Below are 25,619 nucleotides of genomic sequence, written 5' to 3'. Positions count from 1 at the left end.
ATTCAACTTCCCTATATAAGATACCAGTCATTAAAGCATTCATGGAGGGCCTTAGGAGAATTATACCACCAAGAACACCACCTGTTCCTTCATGGAACCTAAATGTTGTCCTAACTAGACTTATGGGTCCACCTTTTGAACCCATGCACTCCTGCGACATACAGTTCCTAACCTGGAAGGTGGCATTTCTCATCGCCATTACTTCCCTAAGAAGAGTAAGCGAGATTCAGGCGTTTACAATACAGGAACCTTTTATACAACTACACAAAAATAAAGTCGTCCTAAGGACCAATCCTAAATTTTTGCCAAAGGTTATTTCACCGTTCCACCTAAATCAAACAGTGGAACTTCCAGTGTTTTTTCCACAGCCAGATACCGTAGCTGAAAGGGCACTACATACTTTAGATGTCAAAAGAGCATTGATGTATTACATTGACAGAACAAAAAACATCAGAAAGACTAAACAACTATTTATTGCATTTCAAAAACCTCATGCAGGAAACCCAATATCAAAACAAGGTATAGCCAGATGGATAGTTAAATGCATCCAAATCTGCTACCTTAAAGCTAAACGACAGCTGCCCATTACACCAAGGGCACACTCAACCAGAAAGAAAGGTGCTACCATGGCCTTTCTAGGAAACATCCCAATGCAAGAGATATGTAAGGCAGCCACATGGTCTACGCCTCACACATTCACCAAGCACTACTGTGTAGACGTGTTATCCGCACAACAAGCCACAGTAGGTCAAGCCGTATTAAGAACATTATTTCACACTACTTCCACTCCTACAGGCTGATCCACCGCTTTTGGGGAAATAACTGCTTACTAGTCTATGCAGAACATGCGTATCTACAGCGACAGATGCCATCGAACTGAAAATGTCACTTACCCAGTGTACATCTGTTCGTGGCATCAGTCGCAGTAGATTCGCATGTGCCCACCCGCCTCCCCGGGAGCCTGTAGCAGTTTGGAAGTTGCCTTCAATTATTTATATATGTATCATCTCAACCTTAAATAGGTGCATACTTAGTCACTCCATTGCATGGGCACTATTACTACAATTCAACTCCTACCTCACCCTCTGCGGGGAAAAACAATCGAGGATGGAGTCGACGCCCATGCGCAATGGAGACAAAAGGAGGAGTCACTCGGTCCCGTGACTCGAAAGACTTCTTCGAAGAAAAACAACTTGTAACACTCCGGCCCAACACCAGATGGCGAGCTATTGCAGAACATGCGAATCTACTGCGACTGATGCCACGAACAGATGTACACTGGGTAAGTGACATTTTCATTTTGGTGGATACATTAGCTACCTGTGGATTCCTCACAGTCCCTCCCCCTTGCCTGTCTGGTCATACCAAGCCTTTTGTTGCTGGATATGTATATACATTTTTGCTGTTTTTATATGAACAAGATGATGATTTAGCTTTGCGGGAGTGTGTTTTTTCCTATTTGGCTGCCCTCCACCAGTATGTAATTGTATGCCATATAGCAGGGTAACAGTCTTTTTATTTTATTTTTATTTTTTTAAATTTTTTAAGTCAGTAGTACACTTGGAAATATGCAATTGATGTGGCTTTCCAGGTGTACTATTTACACCTATGTTGTGAATCTTCAAAAAGTTTGAGTGCATTCAGAGAGTTCTAGAGCTCCCAGGTACTTTTGCACTCATCTTTTTGATTCTGGCTCATTGTTATTAAAGAGAGGTCTCACATGGCTGTCAAATAATTATGATCAAGGTGTTCATAAAAGTTTTTTTTTATTTTTTTCTTGATCTGATGATTTACTTGCAAGTTATGCTCCTATTTCTTTTTTTTTTTTTTTTTTTTTTTTTTTTAAGGCAGTAGGTGATTCTGCTGAATATGTATGTACAAGAGTGTGTTGCCACATGCCCCTGTAATATATTTGTAGCATCCATAGTCTTGGTGTCAAGTAGAAGTTGAAAGTCAATCTGTCAAACTCAAAATATAGATTTTGCATCTATTTCCCAGAAGGTTCACTTTTAGGTGTAATGACTAGCTGCTGATCCCCCAACCTAATACCTGTGCGTGAGGCACTGAATCGAGATGGGAAATCGGGTCTTGATTTATGGTATTATGCTGTGTGCCACCATTGCATTCGACAGCTGCTGATAAACCCATATTGGGCCCCTCTAACTGCTGAAAATTGCCTTTTGACCATGGCACCCACTTTCCTTTAGTTAGGTCGCACTACTATACAAATACTGCATACATCATACATCCAGCTTGAATTAAATCAATATTTTATTTTGTTTTCTTGTCCTGCAGAAAATGTTAGTAAATCCAGAGTATAGTAGCTACTATTTAGGAGTGGATTTTGATGAACAAAAAATGGTTTTGTAATCGTTCTGCAAAAACACTTTAAAAATGTATTATATGTTTAATGCTAAGACCTGGCTCCACAGATGAAAATTACTTTTTGACATTAGTGTTCTAGATCCTTGTTTACATGCATGCAAAGCCATTCTTATGAGCATATACATTGCATGTTTTTCTTTTGATGTGAATCTTGATATCTTACAGAGCACCATTGCAGCTGAGAGAGTTGGTCAACTGTCGGTGGGCAGAAGAGGTTACGCAGCAGCTTGATACCCTACAGCTCTGTAATCTCACCAAACATGAAGAAAATGAGAAGGACAAGTATGTTGATATCTTTCTTCTAATATCTGTGGTGCACTACATGTTATGTTTGGACATATATTGTAGTTCCTATAGCTGAAAGCATGTTTCGTCACATGGGTTGATTCCTCTTTTTGGTAAGTTTACCTGTGAAATGGATTAGGAGTCTGATTAAATATTTTTTCAAACTGGAGCTGGTATAAAGCAAACACCTACCTCACCTGACATTTCATCACACTTTTACTAGTATTCCTTTTACACAGATTGCTTCTGTAATTGTTACTGTAATGTTGCAGATTGGTGTTAAACATATGTGACCTTTTGATGATGAGCAGGAACAGGATATCTGAAGGAGTCAAACAAATCTGAAACAATTTCAAAGACATTCATGGATGGAGCACGATGATCCACCCTAGAAAAGAGCAAGTCACCTGCTTAACTAGCAATATATTTGTCTGCTTATGTTCTGTTCTGTGTGATAAATGGGAAATGCTAACAAGAAACAGCGGAAGATAGAAGACTTTCTGTCCACAGTAAGCAACAACCAGGGGCAGTCTTCTGCTGACAAAATGTCTAATTATGGGAATTGGCCTGAATCTCCTCAAGCTACACAGAACATATTGTACTGCCTGCTGAAATGAAATAGATGATAGTTATACTGTCTGGTAAGGTTGACTCTGTGGACATAGAATTGGACTTAATGGAGAAGCATTTATATTCAGTGACTTACAGACACGAAAGTGGTGGATAGGACACTTCAAATACTTTATTAGGAAAAGTGCAGAGCCTAACTCAGGGGCTCAAGACACCCCTGGCTTGAGGATCAAGAGAAAAGAACTAATAGGAATAGTATTTGCTTCCTTGGGGTACCTGAGAATATGTAATCATGCCCAGTCAAATCATTTGTCAGAAATTATATTTATTAGAGATATGTCTAGGGCAACCCTGTCTGATGTGCAGCCATCTCATTTGCAGAAAAGATGAACAGACAAATGCAGTTTCTGCAACAGCTGCTTAGTGACTTGCTTTATGGTTCTGGGGCTGTTCTAGGTGTGCCGGGCTGCTGACACTATATTCAAGGACACTCTCCTACCAGTGGCTGATGTCGATTTATGGCATTTCATGGGACAACTCGGTTGTTATTGAAGTTTGCCTCAGTTGCTTATTTCAGATAACATAAATGAACCTTTCATTTGTGGATTTGTAGTGCACATTTGTAATGCTTCCTCCCTCTGTGCAACTGGATGGCAAGCTCTTTCTCTTAGGGACGCCTGGACTTGGATCCTGTGAGGTCTTTAAGGGGTCCCTGAGGGTGGAGGGGTGGGGGGGCGGAGAGGTGGTGTGTGTTTGTGTGTGTTGTTTGGTTGACAGTGTTTTTGCACCTCCCAGTTCAGTCAGAGGGGTTTGGCATCTGCTCTTCTGGTGTCTTGGGCATCACTTCCACGCTAGCTTCCTCTGCTACGCTGATACTTTCCAGTGTGTGGCCCAATAGAGGGTCGCTACATGGGCCAGAGTAAATGGCATTGTCCCACTCACATGTCAAGCCATGTTTGGTTCTGGCAGGGACACGGAAGGACTATGATGTCATGATTGCTTTTTACCTGGGCACTGTGCTGGAGGACTCATGAGTTCAAGCCGCCTCAAGGATCAGCAACACACTGATGGTGCGAAGCTGCTTGTACATTACATGTGATAGTGCCACCTAGGTAGCAGTCTACAAGCTACTCAGTGCATAAGGTTGTTACTGAGCTAAGTGCCTGGACCCTCTAGGAGACCGTTCCTGGAGTGGTGTCACTCATTCCAGTCGGGGATACTACCAGTGATCCCCTGAGAACTTGATATCGAAGATTGACGTTAGTTGAAATGTATGTGTATATCACTTAAACGTATCATTCTAATTTATTTTACCCCTGGTAGTTTGGCAAAGAGATTTTCTGCCTTCTTCGGGTGCTGCATGTACTAGCTAATGACTGTGCCATCATTTTGTACTGACATTTTCTTTACTTTTGTACATGAAGTCTTCCTGTGGGGCAGGATACGTTTTATGCATTAATTAAAATGGGGGAGGAGGGTTTAGTGGTGTCAGTAGGACCTCTGAGGATGGAAAGGCTTTCCTCTCATGCTCATCACAGAGCTTTAGTGTGGAACACTCAGTGTTGTTATCCTTAGAAGGGTGGGATATAACCACTAGTTCAGGTTTGGCCACTGTCGTTGGTGAGGGGTTGGGGGAAGTCACCTTGGTTACACAATGACCTGCTTTGTACAAACACAACTTGTTAGGTTGATATTGCAGTTGGAACAGTGGGTTGTAGTCCGTGTTGAAATGGTCAAAGGTGAATTTCTTCTGAAATTTAGCTTGACCAATGGCATTCATAATAAAGGTAACGTCTTGGAACGTTAGGGGTCCCAACAAGTCTTGTAAATCTAGAAGTGTCACCTCGTATGCTAAGGTGCATGGTGTCAATGTTTTAATGATGCACAGTTAGCCTAGCAGGGTGTGGACCTGGCAAGGGACGGACGTTTATACAAGTGTCACCTTCTGCACATATCTTATTCAAGGGGCACATTAATTGTTTTTGATAGAGAGTGTGGCTTTTGAATGTTCCACCATGGTGGGTGCACAGGGATGGTCTGGGGGAGAAGGTAGGCCTGTGTATGGAACTGGCACTTTAATGGATCTCATCGCTAGATTAGTTAAGTTATGCTCCAAATGCTGATACACTAAAATAGCTAGATAAAATGGTCAACTGCTTACACCTGTATCTGGGTTTAATGTAATCTGGGGAGGTGATTATAAAAACAATGTTGGTATCCTGCCCCTACAACATAGAAGTGACTAGGCACAATAATTTCATATTACAACTTGACAGATGGCTGGCACACTTACAATCAATGGATGATCAAATATACTTTTTGCTTGTCAATGGTATGCATTACTGAATCTATCTCCTGTTTTTTGGCTTTTAATTTTAGATTGCTGCATTTTTCCTAGAACTCCCTTAGATCACTTGCCAGTCATTTTAGGGCTGATGCTCCCCACATCCACTTCTTCTTTGAGGATTTGCAGGTTAAATGTTGACAGATACAGTGTTTAGAAATCAATATGAGAAGGTGAAGGTCCTCTTTGAATGTAACCTGGGTACAGTTAAGAGCAACTGCTCTCTTCGTGAACCCTTTACATTGTATGTAAGGTGTGTTGTATATCTGGAAAGTGTGGATTCTCAGGGCCTATAAAGGGGAAGCTGTCCGAGATAGACACCTTGGATGGGCAGGAGAGGAAGTATGCATGTACTGAAGATGAGGCTATCATCCAGCAATTCAGCAATGCTTTTGCAGAATACCATGCTACAACTGATCCTGAAACTAAATTCATGTTTCATAAAAATGTGGTGCGGAAGTATGGCAAGAAAAACCGCCCCAGCAGCTTCTTGACATCGACCATGTAGAAGGAGAAAACTGATGCATTTTTTATTTTTTTTACTTATTCAAGATAGAACATTTTGGGCAATAGTCAGTCCTATGAGACTCGCATGAGTACTTGTTAGTAGGTTCGAAACCTCCTTTCACCATGAATAGACACTCTAAAGAATGCACACTAAGAATATACTTTTATGATTTTTATTAATATCAGAATCGTATTCTAGTGCGTACAATATGTATAGTTGTGACTATAAAAACAAGCGGACTAGTGACAACAGTAGCAGCTAATAAACAAAATATTTAGAAAACATTGCAACTTTAGAACAGTAATTTACAATTTCTCTGCATTTGTTTTCAAACCCCTCCAGCCTCTAAATAAACTATATTGGCATCAAAAGGAGCTTGTATGAGTTTCTTAAGTGGCCTTGACTTTCACATGCGTACCTTGATAAAACAACGGAGATATTTTTCCTTATTAAGTGAGATAGTGGGCTGGTAAAGCCTGTATGGGGGTCCTCGGGGTCCATGCTCGTGGCCTACCAGATGTTTGCAGCTCTTGCTTGCACAAGCCCAGTTTCTCAGCTCCCATCTCCCTTGAAGCATAAATATTGCTCTATCCCTAACACTTTTTTGTATTTAACTTAAATACTCTTTTCCAGATTGTTTTTAAAAGAATTGGTCTTTTGTTGACCTTTCTGTGCGTGTGAAACATTGATTGTTGAAATTACAAACACTGAACAATACGAAACATTGTTGTCTGTTGGAATTCATATACATAAAATTGCTGAATTATAAAAGCATACTGAAATAAACAGTATCTATGTGCTAATGTTACTAAATGGAATATTAATGAAAATATAATGTGCAAAGGGGATCCACAAGAAGGAAAAATGCGAAGAATAAATCATGATGGAGATAGTTACATTGAGGAATGGGAAATCAAACAATCCCTAAGTCAACTGGCCTTGGCTTGGATTGAAGACTGCCAATGTGATTGGCTAAATAAGCCGCTCACTGTGGGGTAGGTTAGGAAGGTCACATCTGACAATGTAGATATTGAGTTCTATAAATAACTCTCCCATCTAGTGGTGCCTCATCTCTTAAAGATGTATGGGGGATCACTGCGAAGGGGACGCTTGCCAGACTCTACCAGTGAAGTCCTCATTATGCTCCTGCTGAAGCCTAGCAAATGATCTACAGAATGTTTTTCATATAGGCCCCTTTTCATTACTTGATAATAAAATTCTGGCAAAGCTTTTCTCTTTCACACTCTTTCCATATATGCCATACTTGGTCCTTCGGAACTGAGAAGGATTAATAATTTGAGAGGACTTTTTTTCTATTATTCACAATATTAACTTGGAAATACTAGTGTTAGTGGCAACTGTAGGTGTTGTGTGTCATTTTTCGTTTGAAGCACTATGCAGAATTGGAGTTATTGGATGCTTTAATTCACTAGTCAGATTACTGAATGTCTCACCTGTGGCTAACGTTATAGATAATGGATTGCTCTCAGACTAAAATTGTTCTAGCCCGAGACACTAGAATGGGCCTCTCTTTTTTGGCCCTGTTGATGCAACTATTGGCTTGCATAGTACAAGCGGCCCATGCTAGTAGGGTTTGTGTACATAAACATGTTATCGGTCTGTAACATTCTCTTAATTGTTAAGTTCCTACAGATCACCTTAGCCTCTGTAATGGAGAATGACACCACTGTGGGTGAATGCTCTGGCCTATGCATACACTGGAACAATTCAGAGTTACACTCTCAGACCCCTGTCAGGTAGCAACTTAGCAACAAATGGTTGTATTACCCAAGTTGCTTTGTGTATTTTAAAATGTCCCAATAGTAGTCCCCAAACTGTTATTCCAGTAGTTATGCTCTGCAGTGTTGCGCCTAATATCAGCACAGTCAACCCTGACCGTGAGCTATGAATGCTTGGCATGGCCTATGAGGCAGGGGGTTAGCTTTTCATGGCTTGAAGTACTATCTGATAAAGCAGTCACACTATAGTTATGTTGGTGCCATCCAGGTGCCGACCTTCCAGTGTGAAGATAGAAAGGGTCAAGGCCAACCCCTCTCCCATCTTTTACTTAATGAATGTCAAACTGATGGTCTACCTGGTGTCATCACTTTCTTTTCTTTTCTCTTCCCACTCTGAAAGTTCAGTGAGTTGAAATTACATTGAAATGTAAGTTTCCAGGGAATTTGAAGAGTTGAGTAAATTTAAGTTTCCAGGGAATTTGAAGAGTTGAGTATCAAGCTGTTATGCTATTTTTATTAAATATCTGTACTTTTGACTCCAGAACACTAGAAGCGAAAATGTGGCTTATGTCCATTACAGTTAATTCAAATTAAGTAAAATTTACATAATTCCTGAAAGGTCCAGATGAGTCAAAATTGGTTCAACTCATCCATGAAGGCACCTGGTTTCTAATATATGCTCAGTAGTGATGAAGAACAAATCACAAATGGATCATGATTTGCATCAGGCCGCAAAAAAAACTATCTGGGTACACACTGTTGGCTCAACAATGGTCTCTTTAAACTACAAACATAAATTAATCCATTCCAGTTTCTTGCATCAAGCTTGTGCCATCTGTATTGGTGTGACCCAGTCATACTCTTTCCATGCCTTAAATGCTGTGCAGATGCAAGGGTTTTTCCCATTAATTATTGAATTTTGGCATAATATAAACTTTAGATTATCTGCTTTGCTTGGTGAATCCTTGTCTATGATGCCAGAAATAGGAATGTTGCTGCACGATGTGCAGCCCACTATCAGATGGCAGTTTCTTTGCTATGTATGGATCACCATCCAGCCAAGCAATGGATCGCGCTGAAGTGTCTCATAAAGCCCCATCCAAGATATGGAGAATGGCTCAAGGAATTAATTAATTTAAATAAAATTAGTGGACAAATAGTGTCCTCAGATTTAAGAACAGCTAGAGCCAAAAATGTCTGGTCAGACTTCTTGGCATTCCTCTTAAGAGGTTGATCGACTCCCACTGGAGGTACTGCTTTAGGACTAAAGTATAGTATATTTTCCACCCCCCCCCCACCACTCATTGAAAATGTAATAACTGTGTGATTTTATAGCCGTCACAATTATATTCTTTGCTTTGTTTTTTGAGGATGAATGTTTTGATGTTTTTGACAATGAATTCTAAAGTTATAAATAACGTTTTTAAAAATATATCTTCTCTCGTAGGGGATTTCCATGTATAGTCATAAGCACTGAATAGTTCCGCGCGCCTGCGGGGACCCCGGAGCACTGATGTGAAGTATATTCTTAAGTGCAAATACCAGCCCTTTGAAAGGTCTGTCAAAAAACCCACTTAAGAATAACATTGTGCAGCCTATGTGAACAGCTACACAGGCCAAATTGTTGAAAAGAAAAACAGCTGTAGTGTAAATTTACGTTCAAATACCTATTTATTTTAGAAATGTAATAACAAATACATTCTCATACTTTATTTGCACCTCTCATGAGAATAAAACAATGCAGGGCAGTGTAGCCCATAGGCTGCCATTATACAGAATGTAAATAGAGCTGTGCCTTTAAGAAAGTAAAGTCTTCCTGCATCCCATCATGCACAGCAAAAGGCAGTTGCCTCAGTTATTTTTTCCGGCTCCTTTCTGACAGGACCCTGAAGCATTGAGCTCTACCTCACAAAGCCTTTTTTTGACAGAAATTCATTTAAAATCTTTTGAATTTCAATTTCACTCGACGTTTTTAATATTGAGTGAACATTTGCTAATCTTTTATGTCAAATTCTGACAGAAATTTGAGGTTTTTCTAGTTTAGAAATGCCTTCACTTTTTGATAAATGCCCTTCTTGTGGCAGAAAAAAGGCTAAAACAGACCCACATCGAGTCTGTATAATTTGCCTTCCATCCAGCCACAAACCTGAATCATGTGACATCTGTAGAACTTTCTCCAGAAGAACTCTTCGTGATAGGGAGAAAATTCGACTTCAGGCAAGAGAGGACAGGAGAAAAAGTGGTCATTCTGCCACAGAGCGAGGAGAAGGTCAGTCTTCTACCAGGGCTCACCCTGTTTCCTCTGCAACTCCTACCAGACCTGCTCAGAAACTGCATAGTTCTCAGATGACGTCGAGACCAGGAACGGCGCCAACATGCTCGCCGTCGAGGACCGGTTCACCGGCGAGGAAGAAACCTCGTTCGACGTCGGCAGCCATTTCGCCGTCGAGACGACGTGGACGCTCGCCGTCGAGAGGGTCTGGGTCGCCGGCGAGGACGATCGACGTCGAGAAGATCTGGGTCCGGTTCGCCGTCGACATGGCGAGGGCGATCGGCGTCGAGAGAGAGTGCTCGCCGTCGGAGACGCTCGCCGTCACCACATCGACGTCGAGGAAGGTCGTCGTCGAGAGGATCTCAGCGGCGAGAGAAATCGATGTCAAGAGGCACTCACCGTCACCGTACTTCGACGTCGAGGAGTGTGTCGACGTCGAGGCGACAATCAAAGAGACCTAGAAGGGTTTATACCACTTCAGAATCCTCAGCCTCCCTCATCCTGCTTCCAGCGTCGCCACAGCTCTCTCCTCAACAGTCGCCATTGCCGCAGACACCAGTAACACCTACGGCTCCTCTTCCGGCTCCCCCTTCAGAGTCTGCTCCGAGGACTCCAACGCAATCCATAAGGCATTCTAGACATTCCTCTAGACGTTCGTCTTCCTCTCGGCACCATCGTCATGAGTCACGGCAGAGATCTCCACATTCACGTCATAGATATTCTTCTTCGTCGACACGGGACTACTCTCCAACCCTATCGGACTCACCGTCCCCGAGAGTGTCCCCCATAGACGACGTGAATACATTCCAAGAGGTCTTAGTGCGCGGAGCGACCAAACTAAATATCCTGCTGGCGGTACCCGCTCCATCGACCTCAGTAATCTTCGAGACTTTAGACCAGAGGACATCTTCAAGACCTTTGCTTCCACTGGTTCCGGGTCTTATTGAACCGGCAATGGATATTTTTCTGACACCGGCCACAACGAAATCTGCTCCTTCCAGACTTATTAAGAAGTATCGTCCACCGGAACAAGATCCTCTATTCTTGAGGTCGGACCCAGTGCCGGACTCGGTGGTTATAGTAGCGGCAAAGAAGTTGCACTCTACATCACCGTCTTCCTCCTCACCTCCGGATAAAGAGAGCAGAAAGATCGATGCTGCAGGCCGAAAAGTATGCTCTACCGCAGCCATCACAATGAAAGCAGCCAGGGCCACTGCTTTATTAGGGAGATACGACCGGGCCCTCTGGGACTCTATGCTGCAGTTTGCAGAGCATCTTCCTAAGGACAAAAGGGAAGATTTCTTGGAGGTCGTGGGTGAGGGAGCCATGGTTTCCAACCAGGTAATGAGCGCTGCTGCTGATTCTTCGGTGCTGTCTGCACATAACTACGCTCACGGAGTAGCGTTAAGACGACACGCATGGTTGCGATTGACATCTCTCAAACCAGAAGCACAGCAGAGAATACAGAATTTACCATTCTCAGGCTCCACTTTGTTCGGCTCTCATGCCGATGACGAGATGGCCAGGATGAAGTCTGAGCTAGACACTCTAAAAGCGGTAGGCATAGAACGCCCGAAAGAACAACTAAAAGTATTCCGTCCCTATCAGCGAAGACTTTTCACCCACAGGTATCAGACACCACACTGGATGTCTTCACGCCCCCAGCAGCAACAGCAACATCAAAGGGCCTTCTCGACACAGCGAAAGTCGACAAGGGGTCGTTCAACGCCACAAACTCAGGCAACTCGCCAGGCTCCCGCATCTAAGCCCTGAATCTTCGCTTCCCCCTCCTCCGTTATCCACTCCGGTAGGGGGAAGTATCTCAAATCATCTGGACGAGTGGCTAAGCATCATATCAGACATCTGGGTATTGAATATTGTGCGACATGGTTACGCTCTCAGATTCACCAGTCCTCCGCCATCTGTTCCACCCAAACCAGCCAGCCACCACCTCGAAGCTCTTCAGTTAGAAGTCACTATTCTATTACAAAAAAGAGCTATAGAACCCGTCCCGATCAGCCAACAAGAAAAAGGGATTTATTCGAGGTATTTTCTAGTGCCAAAAAAGGACAAACAAGAGTTTCGGCCCATTCTAGATCTAAGGACAGCAAACAAGTTGATTTGCAAAGAGAAATTCAGGATGCTGTCCTTGCACCAAATTTACCCACACCTTCGTCAGGGCAACTGGCTCTGTGCGATAGACCTTTGCAACGCTTATTTTCATATTCCGGTGAGCAAGAAACATCGAAAATTCCTAAGGTTCACCGTCGGCAAACGTCATTACCAATTGGCGGTTCTACCCTTCGGCCTCAAATCAGCGCCGAGAACTTTTTCCAAATGCATGGCGGTGGTAGCCGCCCACTTGAGGAAACATTGAATATTTGTCTACCCCTATCTAGACGATTGGCTCATAAAGGCCTCCAGTTATCTAGAGGCCCAACAACATTTCAAATGGGCTCTACAGCTGTTACAGAATCTCAGTCTTCAAGTCAATCTCCTGAAGTCCACAGCAACGCCTGTTCAGAGGTTGCATTACTTAGGGGCCATTATAGAAACCAATCTAGGAAAGGTGTTTCCTTCGGAGGAACGACGATTATCGATTCTCCAAAAGTGCAAACAACTAGAGAGAACTCCACAGACCACTGCAAGAGTAATAGCCTCACTACTGGGCTCGATGGCGTCTTGTATCCATCTCGTTCCCAATGCTCGCCTCCATATGAGACCCTTACCAGAAGACCTGGAGGATCAATGGTGTCAACTGATGGACGATTGGGAGAGCAAAGTCCTCCTTTCTCCCCACGCCCTACAGTCCCTCAAGTGGTGGTGTTCACCCAACAATCTCTTGGTGGGGATTCCTTTCCAACAACAGCTTCCAGCGCAAACCATCGTAACAGACACATCACTGCTCGGATGGGGAGCGCACATGGATCATCTTCGAGTCCAAGGCAAGTGGTCACAGAGAGAGAGTCTCTATCATTCATATCAACCTGCTGGAGCTTCGCGCAGTCCACCTTGCGCTCAAAGCCTTCCTACCCTCTCTGAAAACGGAAACTCTCCTCCTCCAGACGGACAACGTCGCCACTATGTATTACGTAAACAAACAAGGCACCAGGTCCAGGATATTATCCAGAGAGGCTCAGACAATCTGGCATTGGCTTCTAGCCAGGAACCTGTCGCTAGTGGCAACTCACCTGCCTGGCAGCCAGAATGTTCAAGCGGATGCTTTCAGCCGCGTAATGGACGAGAACCACGAATGGGTGTTACATGACGACGTCGTTCGTTCCATTTTCGCACTATGGGGTACCCCCTCTATAGACCTATTCGCAACCCCAGAAAACAAAAAATGCCAAAACTTCGCCTCCAGATATTACCATCCAGGGACACTGGGGAATGCCCTGTGGATAAGCTGGTCAGGAGCATTTCTTTACGCCTTTCCACCGCTTCCCCTGATTCCGGCAGTCCTCCAGAAGTTATCCAATGCTCAGTCCAAAATGATCCTAATTGCTCCAGAATGGCCACGCCAATGGTGGTTTCCAGACCTTCTTCACCGGTCACTCAAGCCACACATCAGGCTGCCTCATCGTCCGGACCTGCTCACGAAGTTCAGAGGGCAGATATCTCATCCCAACCTCTCATCGTTGGGTTTGGCAGCATGGCTCCTGAGCTAGTGCAATATGGACACTTGAACCTACCTCAGGACTGTATGGAAATCCTAAAAGAAGCAAAGCGCCCTTCCACACGATCGGCTTATGCAAGCAAGTGGAAAAGATTCTGTGTGTGGTGTTTGGACAACAACATTGACCCGGAATCTATCCTGCCATACTTATTAAGTTTGGCAAAATCGGGCTTACAATTGTCATCAATAAAGGTACACTTGGCGGCTCTAACGGCATACAGAAAGAGCCCCTCACAAACCTCCTTTTTTCGGATTCCAATTATTAAGGACTTCCTGGAAGGTTTAAAAAAGGTCTTTCCTCCCATTAGGAGGCCATCTCCTCCATGGGAACTGAATGTTGTCCTATCGCGTCTGATGCTACCTCCATTCGAGCCAATACATAAGGCATCACTTCAACACCTCACATGGAAAACTGCTTTTCTGGTTGCAATCACTTCAGCGCGTAGGGTCAGCGAAATCCAGGCCCTTTGCGCTCAAGAACCCTACACGGTTTTTCATTCTGCGAAAGTGGTAATGAGGACTCATCCAAAATTTTTACCAAAAGTCGTTTCCGACTTTCATGTGAACCAAACCATTTCATTACCAACTTTCTTTCAAAATCCAACTACTCCTGCTGAGAGAACTCTGCACTCTCTGGATGTAAAGAGGGTTTTGAAATTTTACTTGGACAGGACAAAATGCTTACGTAAATCACAGCAGCTCTTTGTTAACTATGGCCCAGTTAGAACAGAGTTGGGCACATCTAAGCAATCATTATCCAGGTGGATTGTTTCATTTATAATGTTATGTTATCAGTTAGCGAACAAATCCCTTGGTGGTAGGCCAAAAGCCCACTCTACTAGAGGGAAGGCAGCTACTGCGGCCTTGATGAGAAATATCCCTTTGGCAGAAATATGCAAGGCTGCCACTTGGAAGTCGGTCCATACCTTTACTCAGCATTACTGCCTTGATACAGACGCTAGGGCAGATGCGCAGGTTGGACAGGCCTTGCTTAAGAATTTATTTGCATAACTCATGTTTTTGTCAGTATTATTCTGTCTACTCCACCGCGGTTATGGGGATGGGCTTGCTACTCTATTCAGTGCTTATGACTATACATGGAAATCCCCTACGAGAGAAGCAATGGTTTCTTACCTGTAACTCCAGTTCTCTCGTAGGGGTATTTCCATGATAGTCATAAGCAACCCTCCCTCCTCCCCGGTGGAATACTCCAACAAATGTTTTGTTCCTTCATGTCAGGTTACAAGCCTTCAAAAAGAACTGAGGCAACTGCCTTTTGCTGTGCATGATGGGATACAGGAAGACTTTACTTTCTTAAAGGCACAGCTCTATTTACATTCTGTATAATGGCAGCCTATGGGCTACACTGCCCTGCATTGTTTTATTCTCATGAGAGGTGTAAATAAAGTATGAGAATGTATTTGTTATTACATTTCTAAAATAAATAGGTATTTGAACGTAAATTTACACTACAGCTGTTTTTCTTTTCAACAATTTGGCCTGTGTAGCTGTTCACATAGGCTGCACAATGTTATTCTTAAGTGTTTTTTTTTGACAGACCTTTCAAAGGGCTGGTATTTGCACTTAAGAATATACTTCACATCAGTGCTCCGGGGTCCCCGCAGGCGCGCGGAACTATTCAGTGCTTATGACTATCATGGAAATACCCCTACGAGAGAACTGGAGTTACAGGTAAGAAACCATTCCATCTAGCCCGAGACACTAGAATGGGCCTCTCCTTCGTATTATTATTTCGTGTACTTTCAAAACTAATGTATATATACTAGGCTGACAAAGTTTTGATTTCATTAACTTCAGCTGAGGCTTTTTCCCGGCTGATGTCTGAGCCTTTTTTAAGGTCTGGCAGCTTTAGCAGCCTATTTATAGGGAAAATTATACATAATTGTTGTTTTTTTGCACTAGATCACTTGACTGGAATGCAGTGACAATCACTTTGAGGTCACAACATTCCAGGCACTATCAAGATTCCGGGGTAGATTTGAATGTGGTCAGTTACGATCGGTTCGCTGCTTGAGGAGGTTGGATAAATGTGCTACGAACCTGATCAACGTTTATGAAGAGCCTTTGAAGTGATAAGTGTGTTCTTAACACTGTAGACGAGGGAGAAACTGTTGCCAACCCCCTAGATGAATTGGAACCCACGCAACCCATATTAAGCGTCTATTGAAGTGATATTGTGGACACCGCCATGAGAGGGGAGCCGTCGAGAGGGTGGAAGCACTGTGTATGTTTTTGCTGACCTGAGGTGTGGGTGGAAATTTGGCATGTTTTGCGACCGGCTGAAGGCAGTGAACAGAGCCGAGGTGTGAGCGGAACCTTGGCTCAGGTGCAACTGGTTGGAGGGACTGAGTCTGGAGAGAAATGTGCTTGCGTTGCTGTCTGCTAGCAAAATGAAGATGCTGTGAGCACTTGGGGTTCCGTCCAGCGTGATTGGATAAAGCTGGGGAACCTGTGAACTGGAGAGCAGGCAGTTTTGTTGCAACGATGTTTCTTCTTGCGTAACAGGGAAAACTTGATCGTAAATGCTTACGCCCATTTTTGATTAACCCTTCTCACACGGGTCACTCGGCAACAAGCGGTGATCTGCAGACCATTAATATTTAATTGTTTATTAACACGTGAATCAATTGGCAACAAGCGGTGATCCGGACACCCTTTTATTACTTATTTGCTGACAATAAATGAGACAGAATTTCATTTTTTCTCTCTCTCTCACTATATATATAAATATGTGTATAGGATGGCATGTGTAGCTGCAGATACACATGCTGTGCATTATTCTGCCATCTAGTGTTGGGCTCGGAGTGTTACAAGTTGTTTTTCTTCGAAGAAGTCTTTTCGAGTCACAACACCGAGGGACTCCTCCCTTTCGGCTCCATTGCGCATGGGCGTCGACTCCATCTTAGATTGTTTTCTTTCCGCCATCGGGTTTGGATGCGTTCCTCTTCGCTCCGTATTTCGATTCGGGAAAGTTAGCTAATTATTGGAAAATTTGGCGGTATTGTTCGCGCTCTGTACTGGTTTAGTGTTAGCACATCGACACCGAAAAGAAGAAGCACTCCGGCGGCCCTTCGGGGCTTCCACTCTTCAGCGGGGCCTGGTCGGCCCGACCGCGTCCATCTCCAAACCTCATGGACCGGACCCCCTTCCGATTCTGCCCGAATTGCCACGCAAAGTATCCTTATACAGACCAGCAATTGGTCTGTAATCTTTGTCTATCACCGGAACACAGGGAGGATACTTGCGAGGCCTGCCGGGCATTTCGATCGAAGAAGACCCTACGCGATCGAAGAGCCAGAAGACTTCAGATGGCGTCGACTCCGGCCGAACAGATCGACGTCGAAGAAGAGGAGAGATTCTCCATTCACGAATCGGACTCGGACGACTCCGAAACTGAGCAGCCGAGGGCGCAGCCGAAAACTCGGAGTAAATCTGCCCCGGCCAAGACCCACTCGAAAATGATAAAGGCCAAGGGAATGCCACCGCCAACAGGCCATGGCTGAACCCGAAAACACAGTGACCAAACATCGGCACCGAAAAAGGCCTCCCAAGAGCCGAAGACATCCGACTCCGGTCGAGATACCGGCTCCGAAACAACTCGACGCCGAGAATTCGACACCCCCAAAATTAAAAAGGTTTCCTCAGAGCCGAAAAAGAGTGTACCGAAACCTTTGGTGTTGAAACATGCAGCCTCAGAGCCGAAAACAGGCACCTACACAGAAGAGCACAGGCTTTCCAGCCAGATGCAGGGGCACAGATTTGAGCAGGAATTAGGTATGGGAGAGCCAGACCATACTCAAAGGAGGCTGCACATCCAGTAAGAGACTGGTAAAATTCAAACTCTTCCACCAATAAAAATAAAAATAAAGCTGGCATTCCAAGAGGCGGAAATGCAGTCAAAAGCAAAAGTGGCAAAAGACAAAACACCACCAAGGTTTTCGCCACAGACTTCACCACTGCACTCACCGCATCTGTCCCCGGTAGCAACACCCCCAATGCAGTCGCCAACACACACGGGGATGACACAAGATGACCCAGATGCATGGCACTTATATGATGCACCGGTCTCTGACAATAGTCCCGATTGCTACCCAGCAAGGCCATCATCACCAGAGGACAGCACTGCATATATGCAGGTGGTATCAAGGGCAGCTACTTTCCATAATGTAGCAATGCATGCGGAGCCAATAGAAGACGACTTCTTGTTTAATACCTTGGCATCCACGCACAGCTCTTACCAGAGTTTGCCAATGCTCCCAGGCATGCTAAAGCACGCCAAACAGGTGTTCGAGGACCCAGTGAAAGGCAGAGCCATCACGCCTAGGGTGGAGAAGAAATATAAACCTCCCCCAACGGACCCTGTGTTTATAACGCAGCAACTGACACCAGACTCAGTGGTCGTGGGAGCAGCCAGGAAAAGGGCAAACTCCCAATCGTCAGGAGACGCACCACTGCCCAACAAGGAAAGTCGGAAGTTATATGCTGCAGGCAAGCGGGTGGCAGCAAAGGCAGCCAATCAAATGCGAATTGCTAATTCGCAGGCTCTACTGGCTCGCTACGACAGGGCACACTGGGACTAGATGCAGCATATAATACAGCACTTGCCCAGGGAACACCAAAAGCGTGCCCAACAGGTTGTTGAGGAAGGACAAGTGATTTCCAACAACCAAATAAGGTCTGCAATGGACTCTGCAGACACAGCAGCTCCGACAGTGAGCACTGCGGTAACCATTCGCAGGCACGCATGGTTACGGAGCTCGGGTTTTAAGCCGGAAATCCAGCAAGCTGTGCTAAATATGCAGTTCAACCAAGAACAATTGTTTGGGCTGGAGGTGGATACGGCAATCGAAAAGCTAAAAATGGACAAGGACACTGACACGGCCAAAGCCATGGGCGCGCTCTACTTCCCACAAAACAGAGGCACTTTTAGAAGGCCACAATTTAGAGGGGGGTTTCGTGCACAAACCACAGAGCCTTCCACCTCACAAGCCAGACCCACATATCCGGGCCAGTACCAAAGAGGTGGTTTTCGGGGAACATACAGGGGTGGACAATTTCCAAAAGCAAGGGGGAAATTCCAAAGCCCTAAAACCCCTCCAACCAAACAGTGACTTCAATGTCACAAACCCTCACCACTCAACACCAGTGGGGGGGAGACTTACTGCATACTACCACAACTGGGCAAACATAACTACGGACGCATGGGTCCTAGCCATTATCCAACATGGTTATTGCATAGAATTCATAAATTTCCCCCCAGATGTGCCCACAAGAGCACACAATATGTCCAAGCAACACTTAGACCTCTTACAACTAGAAGTTCAAGCATTGTTACAAAAACAAGCAATAGAACTAGTGCCCAAACATCAGAAAGGAACAGGTGTCTACTCCCTGTACTTCCTAATTCCAAAGAAAGACAAAACGTTGAGACCTATATTAGACCTCAGAACTCTGAATCTCTACATCAGATCATTTCCACATGGTAACACTTCAAGACGTGATTCCCTTACTCAAAAAACAGGACTACATGTCAACGTTAGATCTAAAGGATGCCTATTTCCATATACCAATACATCCTTCTCACAGGAGATACTTAAGGTTTGTAATACAGGGAGTGCATTACCAGTTCAAAGTGTTGCCATTCGGGATAACAGCCCCAAGGGTATTCACAAAATGCCTTGCAGTAGTAGCCGCTCATATAAGGAGACAGTACATGCACGTATTCCCCTACTTAGACGACTGGTTAATAAAAACCAGCACTCAACAACAGTGTCTGCTTCACACACAATACGTTATAGAAACCCTACACAAACTAAGGTTCTCTATAAACTACCAAAAATCACATCTACAACCGTGCCAAATACAACAATACTTGGGAGCAACACACAAAAAGCGATTGCCACTCCAAGTCCACAAAGAGTACAAGCCTTCCAAAATATAATATTACCCAAACCAGCACTACCAAGTGAGGTTTGTAATGAAACTTCTAGGCATGATGTCTTCATGCATAACCATTGTCCCAAACGCAAGACTACACATGCGTTATGGATGAGTTGGTCAGGGATATTTCCTTACGCTTTTCCCCCTCTCCCACTCATTCCTTATCTGGTAAACAAACTGAGTCAAAACAGACTCAAACTAAAACTCATAGCACCAACTTGGGCTCGCCAACTGTGGTACACAACACTGCTGGACCTATCAGTAGTACCTCACGTCAAATTACCAAACAGGCCAGATCTGTTAACTCCACACAAACAACAGATCAGACACCCGAATCCAGCATCACTCAATCTAGCAATCTGGCTCCTGAAGTCTTAGAATTTGGACACTTAGACCTTACACAAGAATGTATGGAGGTCATTAAACAAGCTAGGAAACCTACTACAAGACATTGTTATGCAAACAAATGGAAAAGATTTGTTTACTACTGACACAATAATAAAATTCAACCACTACATGCTTCCTCAAAAAACATTGTAAGTTACTTATTACACTTAAAAAATCAAACCTAGCATTCTCTTCTATTAAAATACATCTCACAGCAATATCTGCCTATCTGCAGATTAAACATTCATCATCGCTTTTTCGAATCCCAGTAATCAAAGCATTTATGGAAGGATTAAAAAGAATCATACCCCCGAGAACACCACCAGTCCATTCGTGGAACCTCAATATTGTATTAACACGACTCATGGGACCACCATTTGAACCCATGCACTCTTGTGAAATTCAATACTTAACTTGGAAAGTAGCCTTCCTGATAGCTATCACTTCTCTTAGAAGAGTAAGCGAAATACAAGCATTTACCATACAAAAACCCTTTATACAAATACATAAAGTGGTTCTCCGTACAAACCCAAAATTCTTAACAAAAGTTATATCACCATTCCACCTAAACCAAACAGTGGAACTCCCAGTCTTTTTTCCACAACCAGACTCAGTAGCAGAAAGAGCCTTACATACGTTAGACATCAAAAGAGCACTCATGTATTACATTGACAGAACAAAACAGCTTCGCAAAACAAAACAATTATTTGTAGCCTTCCAAAAACCTCATGCAGGGAATCCGATATCCAAGCAAGGCATTGCTAGATGGATAGTGAAATGTATTCAAACTTGCTATGTCAAAGCAAAAAGGGATCTACCTGTTACACCAAAGGCGCATTCCACTAGGAAAAAAAGGCGCCACAATGGCTTTTTTAGGGAATATACCTATGACAGAAATTTGTAAGGCAGCCACATGGTTTACGCCTCATACATTCACAAAACATTACTGTGTAGATGTGCTAACAGCACAACAAGCCACAGTAGGACAGGCTGTATTACGAACATTATTTCAGACAACTTCAACTCCTACAGGCTAAACCACCGCTTTTGGGGAGATTACTGCTTACTAGTCTATGCACAGCATGTGTATCTGCAGCTACACATGCCATCGAACGGAAAATGTCACTTACCCAGTGTACATCTGATCTGGCATGAGACGCTGCGATTCACATGCGACCTCCCGCCTCCCCGGGAGCCTGTAGCCGTTTTAAGTTGAATGAAACTTGTACATTTGTAAATATATACTATTCTTATACACATTATGTACATACATACTTACTCCATTGCATGGGCACCTTTACTATATACACAACTCCTACCTCACCCTCTGCGGGGAAAACAATCTAAGATGGAGTCGACGCCCATGCGCAATGGAGCCGAAAGGGAGGAGTCCCTTGGTCTCGTGACTCAAAGACTTCTTCAAAGAAAAACAACTTGTAACACTCCGAGCCCAACACTAGATGGCAGGATAATGCACAGCATGTGAATCTGCAGCGTCTCATGCCACGAACAGATGTACACTGGGTAAGTGACATTTTACATATGTGTGTTATTTGTTTTGGTGCTCAGCACACTGTAGTCCTTTTAAACAATGGTGAAGTAAGTTGTTATCCCAAAGTACCTCTGGTGTTACTAACAATTCAGACATCATGGCAGGAGGTAATATGTCTGAACCTCCTCAGTCCCTTTCAGATAAGGGTGATTCTATTTTGCAGTGGAAAAGATGGAAGCAGATATTTGATTCGTACTTACTTGCAATTGGGGGAGAAAAATTTTCAGCAGTTAGCAAACAAGCTGTATTATTACATAATTTACGAATAGAAGGGATAAATGTGTATGAGAGTTTGGAGGAAATCATCATTGATCATGAGGACCAGACAATGTTTTTGACTTGTCTGTAATAATGTTGGAGAACCGTTTTGGTGCACAGATTAATGTGGTACTGGAAAGGCACACATTTTTCACAAGAGTTCAGGTGAAACCGTAGAAAATTGGCACATATGTCGCAGCCTTGAAAACGTTAGCTCGTACATGTGAATTTGAACAACTGACTGATTCGCTTGTCAGAGACCAGATTGTCAGGTGCATGAACAATGTAAAAGTACGAGAAAAATTATTAGCAAAAAATCCCACTTTGAAAGAGATGATAGCTATAGTTGAAGGTGTGGAGAATACTAGTATGTGGGTGTGTGAAATGCGTTATGAAAAAGGCAACATGCTTGTGGATGAGTCTGTGAATGAAGTAAGAGGAGTAGGTATAAATGCAGAGAATTAAGTAGACCAACATGAGAGAATGAAGAGCGAGGAGGGAGATAAAACATTTGAGAATAAGAAGTTTTCCCAACATCATACTCTAATATAAAAAGAAAAGTGGAGGTGTGAGATATTTTAGATGTGGGAGCGACGGACTTCTTTCCAATAGTCCTGGATGTTTTGCAAGGTTAGCAGTCTGCAAGAGATGTGGTAAGAAAGGGCACTATGCCAAGGTGTGTAGTTGGAATAAACAGGCGGTGAGTTGTATTGAAGGAGAAGAAAAATTTGAAGGAACATTTATTTTCAGTATGGAGGATGATGGATGTGTGGATGCAGATCCAATTGAAATGCCAGAATGTGAAATTGTGGTGGGAGGAAAAAAAGTTGTTGTATTTGCTGATTTGGTGTGATGTTTTGAGACTGAAGTTTGGGTCATGAAAGACATATAGGGAGAAATTTGACCAAGTCTCATTTGCGTGAATGGTACTAGTGCCCAAAAATGGATCAAGGTTGAAGTGGTGGTAAATGATTGTTGGCATTGTGCGAATAATGACAAAACAAAGAAACTCACACAGTTCCTTTGTCACCTGTTGAGGTTCCAGTGGAGCCATGGACTAAGCTAGGTCTAGAATACAGCAGGGCCATTTGAACTTCTAGCCAATGATGAACAATATGTTATGCTGCTGGTATACTATACGTCCAAGTGGGTGGTCACGAAGTGTGTGGCTATGGTAAACACTAAAATAGTACTCACATTTTTAAAAGAAGAATTTTCAAGGGAGGGAGTTTCAAAAACGTTTATAACTGATAATGGGGTACAGTTTGTATCCCAGGAAATGAAAACATTTCTTAAAGAATTGTCAATAACTCATTTCAAGACAGCCCTCAATTCACCTCAAGTCAGAGTATGAATAAGATAATATAAAATGGTGATCAGCGTTCACTTTTGAATAAAACATGAAAGAAATGCTGAGAGAAACCTGGTGAGCACACTGTCACTCTGAATAGTGTAACATATACATCCCCTATTGTTTCACTTAAAGGAAGGAAACCACATTGTAAACTCAATCCTGTGTGGTTAAGATAAGGGGGGAACAAAATGTGGACTTTTCAAATGATGAGCTTGTTCTGCATAGGAGGGAACATCAAAATAAATATAAAACTCACTACGATGCTAAGAATTGTGCTCATGAATCAAAGTTTCAGGTCTGTGACAGGGTTTTAGTGAAAAGATCTAATATAATAAGAAAGGAACGTTAAAAATTAATGGGTCCTTTTATGATAACTTCTCCTTAAAGGAATGTTTCTATTTTAGACTCTGGGGATGTCTGGAGTATATCTAGATTAACAAAACTAAATGGGGCTGGCTCAGAAACTATGCTAAAAGAGAGCCATGGGATGTAGGATTTGAAGGATGATGATTTTTTGTCAAGGAGAGAGATATAAACCTACTTGCCACAATTACTACGTAATGGGGAAAGTTACAAACTACAGACTTGATTAAGTCATAAAATTGAAGAATTTTATTAAATAAGGGAACCTTCTACTGTTATACATAAAGTGAGGGTATGTATACAATAGGTTTAATTTTCTTTTTGTACACATGATTTCCATGATGTAATTGGTTTCATTAAAAGCTTATCATTTTAATATTGATTTTTAACTATTGTATTCTGATATGATGTTATAAGGGAGGGAGATGTGTTGTGGTTTGCACTAGATCACTTGGCTGTAATGAGGTGACAGTCACTCTGAGGTCACAGCATTCCAGGCAGTGTCAAGCTTCTGGAGGAGATTTGAATGTGGTCAGTTATGATTGGTTTACTGCCTGAGCAGGTTGGATAAACATGCCACAAAACTAATAAAGGTTTATGAAAAACCTTTGAAGTGATAAGCGTATTATTAACAATAGTACACACATGTAGTGGCTCTTGGCAGATATCTTCACCCATTCATGTTTTGCTTTCACCCAATACGGCACCCAGTATGGGTCACTGGGTCAGCTCAGCAGCTTGCTTGGCTGACTGTGAAGGACTGTAATTTACTTGGGCACATTGTCAACAAATGTAGCCCCTCTTCAGCTGCAGGGTTTGTGGATTAAGAAGTGTAATATATTATTTTAGAAATGAGCTTTTTCCCATTTTCTGATGATCCACGCACATTGCTACCTGACTTCTTGCTGCAGCTTGTTATTTTTTTTGCTTGAGGGCAAAATAGAAAAAAAGGCTGGCACCACTCTGGTATGCATAACTAGCTTGGGTTTGATCTGGTAATCTCCAAACCATGCCAATCATAGAGAAAGGTGGCAATATGTTTGTTTTAAAAAAAATCTAAATAATGATTTCTTGTAGTCTGACTAATAAATTGGTACTTGGAAAATTGGTACTTTGAAAACAAAATAAATTGCCACCTTTAAAAGAGGCATCAGCTCATTTATGAGCATCTTTATTATGCATTTCGGAGTGCCTTTTAAGTCAGTGCTTGACCATCTTGTGCATTTTTCTCTAGGAATAAAGATACCAGTCTGACAGGAAAATCTCTTCACCTATTCCATTCCCTTGTCAAAACACTATTTTTAATTGATTACTTGAGTTCAACGCACATGATGGCCAGCACCAGTTTGTATAAACCATTTATGTTGGAGTGTTTTTCCACAAGAGTATGAGCTGGTCATTCTAAAAGTGAAGCTGAGGTATGCCTTCCCAGTAAACAGTTCTCTTCAGCAACCTCTGAACACCAGATGTCAGCTGAATTGAAATATATCATTATTTATTAGGATAGGGTGCACCACACAATGCCTTCCAATTTTAAAACTGTGCAAAAGTGCTCAGAGTAAAATTATAAAGACCCTTGGAATTCTAAGGTAGTGACACCCATAATTGGCCTGAAATTCATCCAGCACCACAGAATCTATTGGCCATATGATGATGCATTCCCTCTCACCCGCTCGTATTCCACATTGAAAGAAAGAGGGTGCTCATGCAAGGTCCTGGGGACTCGTCAGATAAGGACGAATCTTGGTGCAGCAGGCAAGTACATCATGCTATAAGCAGCAACGCAGTGGTACTTGGAGAACTAATTTGCGGTTTCAACAACATTTGACAGGGATCAGTAGGAGGATATGGAACTCTTGTTGCAACACTTTCTGGACACTCACAAGAACAGTGCTAACAAGATAGTGTGGGTTGGGGAGGGAGGTGGGCGAAATTACCACCATTTACGTCATACACAACAGTCTA

General features: G+C 43.0%; 1 protein-coding gene across 4 annotated transcripts in view; it reads left to right on the top strand.

Moving 5' to 3' along the window:
* TRIM37 (tripartite motif containing 37) overlaps positions 1 to 25,619 on the top strand; it is a 943,514-nt gene that overhangs the window by 76,337 nt on the left and 841,558 nt on the right. For all 4 annotated transcript variants that reach the window (XM_069226401.1, XM_069226400.1, XM_069226402.1 and 1 more), the window contains one exon: positions 2,551 to 2,667. In XM_069226401.1, the coding sequence (XP_069082502.1) occupies positions 2,551 to 2,667 (117 nt within the window). The remainder of the gene's footprint in view (positions 1 to 2,550; positions 2,668 to 25,619) is intronic.

This window comes from Pleurodeles waltl, chromosome 3_1, assembly GCF_031143425.1.
Source record: "Pleurodeles waltl isolate 20211129_DDA chromosome 3_1, aPleWal1.hap1.20221129, whole genome shotgun sequence".
Classification (NCBI taxonomy): Eukaryota; Metazoa; Chordata; class Amphibia; order Caudata; family Salamandridae; genus Pleurodeles; species Pleurodeles waltl.
The sequence above is the reverse complement of the archived record's forward strand: the minus strand, read 5'-3'. Positions and strand labels throughout refer to the sequence as shown.